This window comes from Anopheles arabiensis, chromosome 3 (genome assembly GCF_016920715.1).
Source record: "Anopheles arabiensis isolate DONGOLA chromosome 3, AaraD3, whole genome shotgun sequence".
NCBI classification, from domain to species: Eukaryota; Metazoa; Arthropoda; class Insecta; order Diptera; family Culicidae; genus Anopheles; species Anopheles arabiensis.
The window spans coordinates 82452966-82470065 of NC_053518.1; the positions used below are offsets into that span (position 1 = coordinate 82452966).

A 17100-nucleotide genomic window follows, 5' to 3' on the forward strand; every position below is an offset into this window, starting at 1 on the left:
CGCAAACAACAAATTCCTAGCCTTAATTAATTTGCAACACATCTACCATACGTCCGCACAAGTTAACGATTCGGTGACAACGCCGATTCAAACCAGGGTGCACCCGGTTGCAACGGAAAGAACGCAAATCGCTGTGCAAATGATGCAATGCGTTTATAATTACTTGTGCGGATGATGTGTAGCGGGATGGTTGGGAACAAAATTCGCCTCAAAAGTGGGCATGTATTTATATCGCTTCGCTTCGCTTCATTCATCGTACAAAATCAGCCAGCAAAACGGGTGGGATGGGCAAGAATGTGACACAAAGTGGAATGTTTTAAATTTCATTTTCCTTTCGATCGTTGCTAGGCGCAGGAACGCTGCATGGCATCATGTGGGAGCGCACATGGGAGCAGAATTTTGACAGATCGCACAGTATCTTGCGTTGTATGAAGCGAACAAAACCCCTTTCCCCAATGCACTGGTGTCAGTTGCATTTCATTGGAGATGTTTTCGATTGGATGTTTTCGGGTTTTTGGTTTAATTGTATTTTCCAACCGACAGGCTAATGATGAATGTTCGATATAGTTTGTTTATGGAACATGTCAATTATGTGTCATCGTTCGTTGGTGGTGTTCCGATGAACTCTCTCCCCGCATTTCGTCATCCGCTCAGTATAATTTAGCGCTTGAGTGACGTGCCGGGATGAGCGGGCACGGTTGTGGAATTCGAAACTAGCAGTTTCGGTGAACAATTTCTCGGATTGCACAAACTCCATCGATGATGACGATGAGCGACGAGCTTCATAAATTGTAATTTAATACAACTAAACCTGCCGGCTGCTGTTGCATTCAGCGGCCACAGGCACATCGAGACATCGTGAAAGAGCACACGTGAAGCTGTAACATCTCATTAGCGGTGTGAAATGGTATTGCCCATTTTCACAACAACAAGAGAAAGAGATTCCAAAAATCAATCAACAGGTCACCATCGTGTGTTTGCAGCTGAATGGAAATTGGAGTGCTCGTCGGAATCCATGCAAACGAGCAAGCATAAGGTTAACCTGAGCTGTGTCGGCTAGCAGCATCCGAAACAGTGCGGCCTGTGCTGCCAACGTTTGCTGATCGATCCGTAATTAATATTGATGATATGTATATGGTTCGAATATAAATCAACACAAATCATTGACTGATAGGAGCTGTGGTTCACCGTATCGAACGATTGGTTCGTTCACTGCAGAGGAAGGCATGCGTGCTGATGATGTGGCCGGGAAACGATGGGCGGAATCTCGCATATCGCACACAATTATATCCCATAAACCCATCGTTGTGAGCCGTTTTGCAGGGAGGATGGATTAAGTTCATAAAGTATTATAAAAAAACACTTTCGACGGGCTGTTACTGTAACCGAAAATTGCTCGTTAGGTCGTAAATCTATCGTAGACATACCCTCTAGCCAGGTCCGCTATTTTACTGCACCGTCTTGCGCCGAGTAACCAAAACCTTGGATTGACATCCAAATCCAGCCCTAAGAAGATTGCATCCGAATGCAATCGAACGGTTGTGTTTGCAAATCGTAAAACATCTCTCCGCTTGCGCTCCTGCTTACACCAACCATTAGCTCGTGCTCGGGTCCTGACGAACGGTTTGCCCCTCTGCATGATGGCGCGAATGGTTGTTTGTTAAGAAAATAATAAATATGAATATATTGGTAAATATTAGCACCCATTTCGAGCTGCTCGGCAAACGCTCATACTTACATACACACGCGTGGTCCAGCAGCTGGTCTTGGTTGCAGCTCCGTCGTAAGCGAGTCCCCATAAAGACATTGCCATCAATCCTTCCACGATGTGTGAATATTATTCTCCGGGCTGGAGTGGCTTTCACTCCCTCCAGAAGAAAGCAGAAGGTGGGCAAATTGTCCCACTTTATCATCGCGCGCGCGAAGATGTCATCGAGCAGGAGGAGAAGGAGGCAGCAAGCCCAGGCTGAAGGCCGATGACCGGCCAAACGTGGCGTGAAACATATATCCATATTATTGGTTTTCGAAACGAGGAACTGAAATTGGGAGAAGAAAAAAGAAAAACACACACACACACAGGGTCGACATGTTAAGTGGAAGTCAAGCTACTCGGAAATAGTCAGCTGCTCGCTCTTTCTCCCCGCGCTCGGTCGGTTGCGAGGTAATCAATTCCAATATGCGTAACGACCTGACGGAAGAGTCATAAAATTGATTTACTGTGTTTGCGCACACGCCGGGCGTTCCCGCGTTAAGGCATACCGGGCGGGGCGGGGGGGAAGCGGCGCAGAAGATGCGCACCGTATCAAGCACCGTCTGCCAAGGAAATGGGCCTCCCAAACGACAACCAGGGATAGATGCGTGCAAGATGCGGTGGTGGTGCGTAACGATAGACCGCTACCGTGGATACAAAGCGCAGCGGTTGGTTGGTGTGATAAAAGGGGACGACTCCCATGTACGATGAGAGGTTAGGGAAGAGTTATTACTTTCCATTTCACCGGTTCTTTCTTTTTATCGTGATTCGCAGGAAGCTAATTGCATTGCATCTTCCAAGGTGCAAGGGAAAAGATAAAGTGTGGTCCGGAGGGCAACGATTGTTGCTCTTCTTCAATCGAACTCCAATACGGCGTGACGGGGCTAGGAATCGCTACACTTCTTCTTCAAATGGCAGTCAGACACAGTTCCTGGTAGATGTACCAAGAGACCTCGGAACGGGAACATTGGATACGAGCAGCAGTTCTAAGGTTCTTGAGCAGGCACGATTTGCATAAAGGCATTTGCATTTGCTGACGGTTTGCTCTGGTTGCCATGGCATTTGCCCGCCGTTCCTTGGCACCCAGTGGAGTTGATGCTGTGTGGTACACTACCCATCGCGAGAGTTCGTCAACTCTTCAAGCGCGACAAACGAACCGATTTCCTATGCCCGCTTTTACTAAATGCTACATCCTTCGGCCGCCCAAGTGCAGGCCAAGTGTTCCAATTTACAATTCAAAATGCGCCAACCAGCTCTACCGGGCACCAAAGAAGGGAAGCAGTAATACCAAGCCGTCGTGTGTTCGATTAGTTGTTCACTTCCTCTCATATAGCTCGGGTTAGGGAGGTCCCTTGCTCTCGGGTGCGGAAACAGGTATTACATTCGCTTCTTGTCCGGGGGTGAACAAGAATCTTTGCTCCTGGTTGTACACAGGCTTTACTACATTATTCACCAGTGCGGAGGGGGCGTAGATTGCGGGAACCGGAGCAACTGCGTTCAACTGCTGGCAGGATACAGTATAGTCTTCCGGACCTGGGGTGAATATGATAAGTAAGAGAGGCGAAGAAGGAGAGATCTTGAACATGAATGGATGCTGCACAGGTTACACACAATGTGCAATGCAAAATTAAGCAACCATTCCCACAGACACTCACACCGGGGATGACTTCGTAGGTTTTTGTAGCAAAACTCATGTATTTGAGAACTCGGTTTTGTAGTATTAATTAGACAACATGTTGGGATATTACATGAGTTTCTATTCCCAAAACAATGCTAAACAATGGGTTCTGAAAAAGGGAAATAAAAAGAACAAACGAACCAGAAAGTCTTCACGTCCCGAATGCCATCAGCTTACCTATCATCAGCTGTTCAGCTCCTTCCGTGGACCACCCAGCTGGGTCAAGGCATGCTTGGTGGAGTATTTTTGGAAGACGAGTAGAGCTAGCGTTGCGTTTTAAAATAAACACATACACACCCATCACTGATGGTCAGCTTGGTAAGAAATGTACGCATCAAGACGGAAATCCGACGACTGATTGACAGCTGATGCCGCTGAAGAATTCTTCCCCCAAGTGTCGTTACGTGAATACTCGCGAACTCTCGGACATGCTATGGGCACTAACGCCCAGCCCAGCGCTCTTCTTGATCAGCTGATGAGCAGATGGTTTCGAGCAAAGGTGCGGCCGTTCTACTCCTGTGACACTGAGTGACGTTTCGCGTCTATTTGGCATTGGCCCACGGCGGCAAGAAGTAACAAAAACCCGGAAGCACCCGAAAAATTCAACCAGTCAACCAGTGTGCCCCCTTTCCGACCTTGGCGAGCGGGAGATGTTTCACTTTCGCACAACTTGACATCCACCAGCTTTACGTCACACATGCGTCACATCCACCGACAGCGCGCCGTAGCCTACTAGGGGGAAACAAAAATGGAATCGCGATGCTACTCTATACCTGTCAAATTCAAATTCCCCCAAAAACCGGTGTGGGAAAATCTATTAAACTTAGACACACACACACACAACTTTGACGCGTTGTTTGTTTTCCCCATCCACACTTCCCGCACTTCATTTCGCTTGCTCCGGATTTTCCACTTGACTAGTGCCCTGTGCCGCCTATCAAAAGTCAATCATTTTCCTCCAATTTACCCGTCTCCGCGCGATTACGATCAGCCTGCTTCAAGGTCTTGAAGATGCTCTCTCACGCGATGTTCCAATAGGTTTCCGTCGAGTGCGGTGCGGTTTTGGATAGTCGACCCTGGAGCTTTGTGCGTGTCAAAATTCACGGTTTCAATGGGCGATGGGGGATGATGGAGGATGGAATCAAGTGCGCACTTGCCGTCGGGTGCGTACGTGCGGTCGCACTCGTGACAGGTTTTATCCGTACCATCATCAACGCCACTGTAGTGTGCTTCAAATCATCCATTTTAGCGCCTTGTGCTGCGCTGCGGGAGAATCATTTGAAGGACTTCGATCGGCTGTGAAGATGTAGCTTTTTCGCAGAATGGCAAAACTGGACATTCGGGCTCGGCATTCATTTATTGAACGCATCGATGGGGTGTGTGTGGGTTTGGTACAAATCAGTTTAATTATAGCCACAAGCTAGGGACAAAGAGATTTTTGTGTCCGCCACGTGTGTGCGTTGGCTTACAAGCAGAGGCACGTGTTTCGTTTTCTGTTTGCAGGATTTTCATTCATTAGTCATTGGCTACATTCAATTCTTCGCAACACAACAGCATCTAGGGCAACGTCCGGAAGCGAAGGTCGAGGGTTTCGAGATGTTTGATTACAGTCGTTTACCTTTTGCTATGGATTGAGTCTCAGATAGAACATGTACGTTTGGCTTAAAATGCGGAACATAGGATCTTGTTACAGCCTAGGAACGCTACAAAGACACAAAGTAATTAAATTGAGCAATTGAGGTTTGGGACTTAATTTGCCTCGAGAAAGACACCATGTCGAGATGGAATAGATTGCAACACCAGCATCGTAAACCAACATCACCTCCAAGAGTAATATCTTTTAATGTCAGTAGAATGTGCCTCGAAAGCTGTAATATCCCTCCGGAAGCGTACCTTCAAATCATACGAATGGATCAATCGGATAGTTCCATTATAACCAAACACACTCTCTCTTTATTCCCTTTACGGCTTCACTTTATGGCGATAGTTTTCATAATTATAATCTCTAACTAGCATCAAAAGATTAGCTCAAACTTTAGCACGAGAGCGCATTATCTTTTGCTTTATGCGCGGTCGTAAAAGGCAGCAGCACTAGCATTCACTTCACACAACCTTTCATCATTTCTTGATGGGGTTCTTGCAAACGTAACGATCTACCAGAAAATGGCTATGGCATGAAATCTTTGGATGTATCGGAAAACCCAGCCCATAAAACTATTTACGTTTGCGTTTGAAGATCTTCAAAATTTGGTGGATGGGTTCTTCGGTGGCCTTTGAAGCGTTCGGTGTATCTCTAGGGTTTGGGATTGGGGATGAGATGTTTAATACAAGCTAATGAGATCCCCAGGCCCGATCTATTCTATTCCGGATCACCCGGAATCAAAAACTTGCCCACTACCAGACACTTGAAGTGGACTGTGTTGGCGCTATTTCCTCTATTTCCGTTCACCATTACCAACACGTTGTCTTTTTACTGTCTGTTTTACTGTCGGGTTTGATTATCCAACCGTTTGTTGATGATCTACGAGATGCGAACGGGAAAGATCGTTCTGAAGATGACGAAGATGATGATGATGATAATAGTCTAAAAAAGAAACAGGGAAGAATCCAAAAAAGGGAAGTGGCCAGTACTATAATCAAACAGACTTTGGTGGAAACTTTTACCTTTACTTCCTCCATTCCAGTAGCTTCTGAAGCAAACAACAGCGACCGGAGCTCCTGCAGAGTTCCCGCGTTGTAAAGCCATTCTCCGGTGTGCTGTACCGAACGAATGGGTTCCAATATTGATGGCTTTTTTCGTTGTTGGCGAAGCGGCCTTTAGAAGTGGTGTTGGTGTTTTTACGAGCTTTCGAGTTTCGTCCCCAAAACACCCGCACAGAAGGAGCCCCTTGTGCCTTTGTTTGAGTGTTTTGGCACTGGAAAGCATCCGGATTTAGTTTTGCTTTTACGACCATACACTTTCGCTTCACTGTACCATTTCTATCGTTGAGGGGGGGGGGGGAGGGTTGATTCCAGCGAGGGTTTAGGACCTTCGTACGGGGCAGAGGAACAGCTCAGCGAAAAAGCCGACATGTCGATCGAAATACCATTTGCGAAACTCGCAAACGGGTCGTCCCGAAAGGAGGAAAACAGGAGCGGCCGCTTTTATGCCGCTACAATGGACAAGTTTTATGGCCCACAAGCCACACACACAAGCCAAGGGGCCCGGAGGGTTGGGAATAATCCATGGATGAGTGCTTTCGGGAAAGAAAAACACCGGGACAAGGACTTGGTTTGGCCTGTCTGGCTGGTAGTAGTTCGGGATGGGCTGGTGATTTACTCGCTCAACCACAGCCATTATTTCGTACTTCGCACTACCCGTGCGGCGCTTATGCTGTACAATGCTTGGGGGAACTAATTAAAAAGTAATAATTACTGACACCAAACTTCCAAAACACCAAACCAACGTTACTAATGGTGGTTGATCCAGCACAAACCCACTGCAGCGCGTTTGCTCAGCGGGAAGTGTGAGAAGCAAACCATTGATGAAACCTGTCGCTAGGAGTGTGGGGAAGATACTCGGAAATATGGCGAAAAGACGCCCTTGCTCGCCGGATTCGAACGGTTATTACCGAACGTCCCAAGTGTACGATGATACGATGTTGACAACTATAATTTACTTTTTCACATAATATCACACCAAACCAGGAAAGGTTATCATCATCATCATCATGATCATAAGCCCTACACGCTGCTACCTTCCTCTATTGGGATTCCGGTGTAGTTCCCAAAGGAACGTTCCCGCCCTCTTCGGCCCCAACAGAACCAGCGAGTGAGAGAGAGATATAGACTGATTGGAGTACGATTGTCAGCGGATTATGATTTATGATAACGCTACTTTAATGACAGTTACGTCGGATGGTGGAATGTAACAGGAATGGTTTTTTTTCTCCCCTCCTCCACGGAATGATGTCTTCATTTCTTTCACCGTCCGTTTGAGAGGGTGTCTGAAATTGCAGGGGGCTTTCCCAAATTGGTACACCAAAGACAGTGCGCGCCAAGTTGCACAAGTTTCCCGACGTCGTTAGCTAGTTGTTTCGCTAGAAAGAAGCAGAAAAAAACCTGAAGCGAATGAAGAAGTTTGTGTTGATTGAGATGTTTCATCTTCTCTGGCGCGGGTGGACAGTGCGGTGCCGAATTTCCGGCGACCGGAAGTCGCCATATTTACTAAATGGGAACACATGAACAGGCCGTGCTGGCATGTGGACCAGCTGTGCAGCCGGCAAAAAGTGTCAAAATGTGGGTTTTCTGACTCATCCGAGTGACTCATTAGTGTGTGCAGTGATCCACCGCGATCCACCACAGGGATGATGGATGTCACAGCCGTGCTCTGCGATTGAACTTTTCGATGGGTATTTACAGTTGGGAAAGTGGCCATTAAATTTTCGTAGCAAATGAGGCCCAGAGCAAGGGCTTGTTTAAAGGTTTGTGGATGGTTGTAGATGAGGGGGTTTTACTTGGCACAATAGTGAGAGGCATCTGAGCGTGCTAATTGACACTTTGGCTGACAGAGCGATTAAGGTGAACTAATTCACCGACAAGGGACAAACTTTTGTACCGTTTGAACGATCGTGACTCTATTTATCTGCTTCGTTTGTAATGAGATGGAGGTGTTTGCGATGTGGTAAACAATTTGGTTGATGTTGGTATTTAGAAACAATGGATCATACTTTTTGCAGCCTCAAATATGTCTGTAAATGAAGAAAGATACTTGTGGTTCTTGACAACCACAGAAAAAAAGTCACAAATGAAGCCTTCCTCCTATGAATTCACATCTCCTATACATTTGTTTTGAGAATCAAGCTTCAGATGCCCATGCGCAGGGCTGAACCTTCAATAAACTAATCAGTCACTGTAAGCCAGGCACGTCAATACGGGGTTTACCTAGCCAATTCGGCATCGTAGAAGCGATAACGATCGCCGTAAATACTCATTTGAATTTGCAACCAAGCAACCAAGCGAACAAAAATTTTGCCGACCAAGAACTGATGTATTAATTTGCATTAGTATATATCTAAGGTTTGCCAATGTCAGCCATTATTGGTCCCTTATTGGAAACATATTGCAATAAATCTATCGAATTTTCTATTTTTAACTATATAAAACCACATACACAATTGCGGCACAAACCAATGGTTGACTGAATCGCTAATTCAATAGCATTGTTTAAATATTGTTTCCATTTCATGTTTTCGAATGCCCTCTGTTGCGTGGTCGTCGTTGCGTGGCGTTGAGCAACAGTCAAAATGAACGCGACGACTTTCCAGATAATTTTACAAATATATTTATTGCCGAAAGCTTAACCAACGGTGATAACAGTAAAAAAACTTCTGTCTCGTCGTACGGTTAGAATAGAAAAAGAGCCGCCGCACTCTGTTTCTTTCCGTACATCCGCCTTATCCTTTCCGTTCGCATTATATCCGTGTGTTATCAAGTATCCGTTTATCTTTTACACCGGGCAGTCATCAATACGCGTTATTATTATAACATCGAACAGTTGCCAGACTCGTCGCAACACCCTCAGTTGATAAATAATGTTTATCGGCAGTATGAATTGATTGAGAATTTATTAATATTCTTCTTCTATTTGGCGTAACGTCCTCTCCGCGGACATGCCCGGGCCTGTACAGGCTTTCGAGACTTAGCTCATTACCACGCAGCCGGATAGTCAAAATCCTTGCTACGGGAGGACGGTCCATTTGGGGCTTGAACCCATGGCGTGCTTGTTATTGAGTCGTTCGAGTTGACGACTGTACCACGGGACCTCCCCATTGTACACATTCAAAATTAATAATAAATGCTTACAGTCGTTGCTACCTAAATTTGGATCTGATTGATTTATTGATGCTTTAGAGACAAAAATTGATAGGCGCTGTCAAAAATTGGTGCCTTTCAGATAAAAATTAGTGACTTATGACCAAAAGTTGACGGTAACGACTGTATGACAAACGATTCTGCTCTTGATTCTGCATCTAAATAATTAAAGTATCAAAACATGTCTTAACGTCATTTGGAAGTTGTGGTATAGCATAACCATAGCAGATATAATAATAAACATAAAAATATATTTAATAAAAAAGATTTAAAAAAAATATTATTATTATTTTTAATTTCTCGTTAGGACTTTAAAAAAAATTATAAATTGAGCAAAAGTTTAAAAAATATAAATTTAACAAAAGTTCATGCAGTACTTTACTATATTTCGATGAATCAGGTGAAGAATTGATGAGGTTTGATGAATAACCTAATTATAGCTCCATTCAAAGTGAGCAAATATGTATGACAGATGTTCGCATAACATTCAGAATTTGTGAAGTTAAAGCTAAAGTTAAATTCAAATATAAGGCTTCTTCTTTTATTTTCTTCATTTAAAACGGATGTACCTACCTAGCACAAACGATAGGGTAAAATAAGACAAACACTTCAATGTGATCCAGACTAAATCGTACAAGAAACGTTACATGTCTCCGCACAGAAATGCCTCCGTATTGAAATTGTACGTCTACTGTTATCGACATGTATCATTTATAATGAGTCTCATGACTTTTTTGTAGTGACAGTTTTTGACAACAATTGACAAAAGGCTTTAGTTGAAGGATATTTCACGTTAAATGTTTTTGTTGAGACCCGGTAAATGATCATTCTTTTCCAAAGTCTCACACTAAAACCTATCAAGTTTCAATCCAGTAGAACGAACCGCTCTTTACTATTGCCACTAATTAATGCGTCACAGCATAATGTCCCTATTCTACAGACCCATTTCGCATTTCCGTCCTTTCGCAACTCATAACAGTTGGCATTTCCTTCACGCATTGCAGGCTTAGTTAGTTTTAATTATTCTAAACGACTTCGTGACTCATCGCTACCAACTGGCGTAAGTCACATGCAATAAGAACAGCCTGTTGGCCGAGTGTACATTAGTCCACATTTTCAGTTTGCGTGTCCTTTTGCGTGAAATAATTTTGCAAATCCTGCTGGATGCCTTGGTAATGTGCGTTTGCACACACAAAAAACGAAAGGTGCGTGAAGAAACTTTCCTTCCTTGCTGGCTGCATTTCCATATAACGCAAGCTTAATTAGCCATACCGTGCACACCGTGTACAGTTGTGCAGTCCAATTGGATGTTTGCATGTGCATAAAGTGCTCGGGCACAGCCTGCACACACATATATGGTGTGTTGTGGCTCACAGTTGCGGTCGTAAAGCTGTCCGAACTGAAGCGACAAACGCGTTGCACTGAATAGGTTTATGGGAAAAGGCGTGGGGCGCACCACATCACGCATAATCGTAAAACATCCCATGGCCATAACAATGAAAGTGCGTTTTTCCAACGGAAAATTTCCTCCCACCGATGAAATCAAGCTGTCACCCGAGCGAGAGACCGTTGGAGCGGCCAATAAATAATCCACTAAAGGGAGTTCTCCATGCGCTGGCAATGGCTAATATGTAGGGCATGGCAGGTGGAACAAGCTCCAAAAACAAGCTTGTGTTGTTCTAAATTAAAACCTTCTCTCTGTCTGGGGTAAAAGAGAGAGAGAGAGGGCGAGAGTGTAACAAAAATGAATAAAAAAAGGAAACCCATGATGACCAACTCTTCCCGAACGTTTTGTGGTCATTAAACTTTGCTCATTAGGTGACAAGCGTGGTGCGCTTGGTGGCATAAAACCCCATCCATCCCCTTCCCTTAGAACCACACTGCATTTGACACGAACATTCGCGCTTTGCACTTTTAATAGAAGGCCATTAAAATTCATTACGATTATTATGACTTTACGCAACACAACATTAGACGCACGATGCAGTGGGCACACAGCGGGTTCGTCGTCTGGTGTTTTTAGAACCTCCGCGGGGAAAAGGGACGGCACCGGCGCGCTGCGGCGTTGTGGCATTTAACAGGCATTGTCGTTATGTATACAGCGATACAGAGCGCCCCAGTAACAGTGGGTCATTTACATCGGGAGGCCTCCCCCAGATCCGACCCGGTCCGCCTGATGTGGTGTGAGTTCCGGTGTGACGGGCAAGTGTTCATTTCCAATTCGCCACCGGAGCATGATTATGGAAATGCTGGACAGTGGGAACGGACGGACGGAGCAGATGCTGTACCGACCGTCTCGACTTCTGTGTGCCAATGGCCCCGAGAAAAAAAAAAACAGACCTATTTCACCTAGCGATAGGGCCGGAGAGCGACCGATTCCTCCTTAGCAACACACATGCCCAAGTGCGGCCCGATCGTGCACCGTGCCGTTACCGATCGGGGAGTTGAACAAACTGATCGATTTCGAAATGCGAACTAGACGTGTTGCTACGCTGTGCTGTGCCACCACTAGCAGCGCATCGATTTGCATCCGTAAAGCAAGCGGGGCGGGAAAACATGGCCGGGTGAATGGCCGGCCGCCGAACGCAGCCGAAGTGATGAAATAATACTGGCAAAACGCCCGGCAAACGCGGAGAGGGATCGTATGCATCAGCGGGGAGCTCTGTGACGTTACGTGCGACGGATGGAGGGGGGTTTTTGGAAAGGGAGAATGACGAGGACCGAGGTGAAAGGGGCGCTCCAATCCAAGCGGCTGGCCCGATTGCGTCAAGTCTCTGGGACAGTTGGACGTTCACTGAACTTTCGGACGGGTTTGGCCCTGGCCACCAAAAAAGCAACGAAATGCGCTCGTAACCTCGTCCGCTCGAGTCTCTTGTCGTTGTTGGAGATGTTTGGAGTCAGCGCCGGAGTTCGTGGACCCTTCGGCGAGGGTGCGCGCTTTCCAAAGCGCCGATCGCGTATCGGATAAAGCGGTACTGTGATGTAAGATTTACCGCGCTTTGACCGACCGGACCGGTAAGGAGGACGTGAGGGAGGAGGGCGAGGATTTTGTGTTGGACACGGGTCTCCAAGAGGGCCGCGATTATCTATGCGCAAGGGATTTAGGAGCGATAAGTGGCTTCACGTGGAGAATGGGAACCTTCATCGACGTCTAAAGTAGTGATGGGTACACTGGAGTGACGTTTTTTCGGAAATGGAATCGATATGATCTGTCTTGGGAGTTGTCCGGAACTGTTCCGAGAAATGTCTGGAATCGAACTGAACCGTCGGAGAAACATTATCTAAAAACAGCTTTCTTGGTCACTTGCATTTCGCGGACACATTGAAATCCAGACGATACTAACTTATTCAATAATTCCAGACAGCTCAATATGGTTTCCACGACTACAGACACTCCAGATGGTTTCGCCGATTACAGACGGTCCGAATAGTTCTGAAGATTTCAACCATTTCTGACGATTGCTATGAACATTCCAGACTGTTCCGGATAGTTTCGATAATAATGGACGCTTCCAGACAGTTCTGATAGTTCCAGACGACTCTGAATAGTTTCGTTGAACAAGGTCGCTTCTAGACGGTACCAAAGGTTGTACACATTACCAGACGGTTCTGATGATTCCATACGATTTCAGACAATCCCAACGATTCTGACTATTCCAGACGGTTTCGATGATTCAAGACAATTTCTATGATGATTCCAGGCTGTTCCGGATGGTTTCAATTATTACGGACGCATCCAGAACAGTTTCGATAGTTCCACACGATTGCGAATAGTTTCGATGAACAGGATCGCTTCAAGACGGTGTTATGTTATGGACAGTTCCTGACGGCTCCGATGATTCCAGACATTTGCAACGATTTTGACTATTAGTGTTTCGATGATTCATGACAATTCAGGTTCCGATGATTACAGACGGTTTCGATGATCCAGACGGTTTTGCAGATTTCCGATGATTGCGAACCGTTCCAGATAGTTCAAACTATTATGAACGATTCCAGACAATTTTAGTAATCAAGGACGATTTCGATGATTCTTACGATTCCAGAATATTTCCAGACAGTTCCAACGATTACAAATTTGTTCTGGATATTTCCGAAAATTCCAAACGATATCTGAGGTTTTTTTGGAACCTACCTTCGAGATCTATTTTCAAATGTTCAGAGTCGTCCGGAACTGGTTCCAAATCATCCATCAAATATGCCCAACTCTACCCTAAAGCCTAAAACATTGCCCGACAGGCTTTAGGGTAGGTACTGATGAGATAAATAGTTTAGAGAGTGAAGAATTTCAACTTATCTTCTTTGGGTGTGAGCAAAAGTCGCTTTTAATTCTCTACCGATATCTCTCTTCTCGCCCCCATCTTTAAGACGTTAAATACATCACGTGATCGCTTTCCCGCTCTACCACACTATCTCAGCAAGTGCTTCACAGCCCAGGTAAACATGACCAGCCCGGCCAGATATCCGACCGAACGTTGGCCACTGTTTCGCAGCACACCGTTGATCCACTTCTCGTAGTGCGCCACGTCGGTGTACACGCCCGGCACACCCGGTTTGGCACACCCGTCTCCGAAGCTTACGATGCCAGCTACCCGCCCGCCAGCACACAGCAATGCCCCGCCCGAATCACCCTGGCAAGCGTCCTGGCCCGGCGCCTCCGCGCACAGCATGCCGAGCGTCAGCAGATTGCCGAACACCGCATTGCACGTGCCAAAGTCGCTGATCACCACGTTGATGCGCAGCAGATTCGGGCTCGTCGCTCTCGACTGCTCGTCCGTAACGCCCCAGCCGGCCAAACTGCAGCGATCGCCGTAGATGGGCGCCTTCTGGATGCGCTTCCCGGGGAAAAACGTGTCCGTTTTGCGAAACTCGGACGCGACGCGCAGGATCGCCACGTCGTTGATGAAGAGCGACGCGTCGTACTTCGGATGGACGTGGATGGAGCTGACGCGACGAATCTGCCGCAGCGGGCTGGCCATTGCTTGCAGCACGTAGAGGTCGTCACCCATTACTTGATACTGCAAGATAGGTACAAATGTTTCTTCAATGATTCTGAATGGTTGTAGAGGTAAAACTTCACCGCGTCATACCTGAGAGGCCGGCTGTGCATCACCCCGCACATTCGTAACACAGTGCGCAGCGGTCATTACGTGGCCCATCGTGATCAGGGTACCGCCGCAAACGTGGGCCGAATTGCGCACCAGCTGCAGCGACACCATGGCCGGGAACTCGCCGACCGTTGCCAGCGTACCGCCGATGATGCGCGGGAACCACAGCACCTTACCGGCCGGATCGTAGTGTGCATGACGGTAGTGTGGAATCGGATTCCAGCTCGGTGTGGAGTTGTCCGGGGCAATCGTTGCCAACGGTGGCAAACTGTTGCTGGGCAGGGTATGATTCACCTCCACCGACACGTTGAACGGTTGCGGAAGGGTTAGGTTCGCGTGCAGCGACACAGTGCCATCCGGAATGAGCTGCAGCACTGTGGACGGTATCGTCGGGTGTGTCAAACGTTCAAACGCTGGAGGCCGCAAAGTGCTCCTGAGCGGGCTGATAAAACCGATGACTCACCTGCAATGCAGAGCAGTACCGCCCAACCGGAGGAACACACTGAAACGTAACGCATGGCTTTGTTTTTTCTTGGCCCGATGCACGCTGGCGACTGCGAGGTGCGCGTTTGGGCGCTCCATTTCACGACCACACACACTCCGACCGGCACACTATCTGTGGGCCGTATCTTTCGATATCTCTTTTTTTTGCTCGGTGATAAGTAAAGGTCCCCGGAATGGTACCGGCGCAATCGAAGGTGATAACGCAAGCGTTCGGTGCTGATAGATGATGGCTCAACTGTATTGGCGGGTCGGAACGATGTGACAGTGGCGCTCGGAAGTATGCAATATTATGGAACACGTTGCAAAATTGTCAATATCTTTAAAAGATTCGACGCATAAATGCTACAAGTTTATTTGAATGAAGTATGCGATTAATACATAGAATAATTCCTTGATGAGAAAGGTTCTTGTGAGCGAGACAATTAGATGTGATAGAATAAAGACAAGATCCTGGGAATTAAGTTTACCAAATTTCTTCCTTTTCCATAACATAGCAAGTAATCAATTACAATGAATTTAAGCTTTTATGCTATCATTTTATTGACTTTCTGTATCTATTTTGCTACACATAGAACGCCTACCACCTAGTAAGAAATTGCTTCTCACTGTGAGGCCATCCACAAGGTCTCAGACAGTGTGGAAAGTCCAAGATGAGCTGGCAATAATTGTCTATTGTTTATTAGTCATTAGAGTGATTGGCCAAACAAGCGGCTAGATAATGATTGTAAACGGTATGCCATCAAGGGCGTTATAATGGATTAACGAGACGACATCGTGACACTGGCAGTTTTGTTTTTAGCCCCTCCTACAGTAAGCCAAGATCGAGAAGCAGGTGAAGTACCTGATAAGTGAGTAAGGAAGTGGTCCTATCACTGAGTTTATCAGTAATGCAGTTGTATATTAATATAGTATTGTTGCTAGATAAAATAATAACATTGAATCATTGTAATCTATAAATACATTCAACGCATCAGTGATCAGTCTTCGGTAAAAAAAGTAAGAATTTCTTCTTAACAATAGGCAATTCTCAACAACATAAGCCTACAAAAATGAAGAATTCAATTCAGCATATCATGTCAACATGGTCAGAATAGCAGTAGACCTCGAAAAAAAACGAGAAAACTCTGCACTATCGTTACCTATTTAAAAAAATATATACTCGATCCAGTGACTGTTCTTTCACTGAGTATATCTCAAACTCCTTCCTGGTACGGCATGATCATGACGTGTCTATCTATCGATCGTATTCTACTAGTCTTAGATACTATTTGCTCATATTAACAGAAGCTGAGTGGTCCTGATCCGGATTCGGTCAGATTGGACAGGATGATCCTGATCTGGATCTGGATTGGACATCACGATGAAAATTCAACTCTCCTGAACTCGGAATTTCAAAAAATTTGTCATAGTAGAGAAGAGCCTTTGACGAGATTTCCGTTGATATTGTTGTCAATTCAAAGAAATAGATACATTGGAAAGCCTTCCAAGATAATTCTACCTTTTCGAGTAATGTTGGAGGGTATACAATAAATAATAAGCTTAAGCTTAAGTCACTTATTGATTTGGCTACCAGTTCTTTTAATCCAAGACGATAACTTTGTTAAGCCTTTAAAAGCTGTATTATTGCCTTCCAAGATAATTCTACCTTTCAGAGTAATGTTGAAAGGTATTCAATAAATTCTATCACCTAGACTCTGACGAAAGTCGAAATAAGTCAGCCAATACGTTTAGTAAGAACAATAACATAATGTCTACAATCTGATTGTGCCTGAGTATCGGGTCTGATGCTTCACGATCGAGGTTAAAGCAAATACGAAAGCGCTATTCCTTGACCTAAGCAAGAAATAAGTGAAGGATAGTTAGTGCGCATAGTGGTTCTGTTGTCAGTGTTTGTAGCAATACCGCACTGATACGGGTATGGTCTGACGCCTCTCGAAGGCTAATATAGGATCTCCATACCCTACTCCGACTCAATACGTCCACGGCGTTCCCAACGGTAACATATTTCTCCAAATATCTGAGCTTGGGTATACGGGGAAACCCAACCCCTTGGGAAGATGGGCTATATGGCTGAATTGAGCGGGGGGGGGGGGGATGACCAGCGTCTGTTCTCCATGTTAGGGGCGGCTGGTTGCCCCTTCTGTCCTGGCATCCTACGGGACTTTAATCAGCTAGGATGCGTAGGCCCTACGACGAGACTGGAGGTT

The 17100-nt window shown here is 45.8% G+C and overlaps 1 protein-coding gene and 1 long non-coding RNA gene across 2 annotated transcripts; both read right to left on the bottom strand.

Annotated features, from left to right (window-relative positions):
* Window positions 1-1499: 1499 nt before the first annotated feature.
* LOC120901759 lies at window positions 1500-4105 on the bottom strand. The gene is made up of 5 exons (XR_005739319.1): window positions 3606-4105; window positions 3406-3537; window positions 2484-3283; window positions 1739-2036; window positions 1500-1633 (listed from the first exon to the last, which is right to left on the bottom strand). It is a non-coding gene; the product is annotated as an uncharacterized LOC120901759 (long non-coding RNA).
* Window positions 4106-13579: 9474 nt separating this feature from the next.
* On the bottom strand, window positions 13580-15001 carry LOC120904076 (trypsin beta-like). The gene is made up of 3 exons (XM_040313819.1): window positions 14853-15001; window positions 14372-14763; window positions 13580-14299 (listed from the first exon to the last, which is right to left on the bottom strand). The coding sequence occupies exons 1-3, from the start codon at window positions 14905-14907 to the stop codon at window positions 13691-13693; spliced, it is 1056 nt and encodes a 351-aa protein (XP_040169753.1). The 5' UTR covers window positions 14908-15001; the 3' UTR covers window positions 13580-13690.
* Between the last annotated feature and the right edge of the window lie 2099 nt (window positions 15002-17100).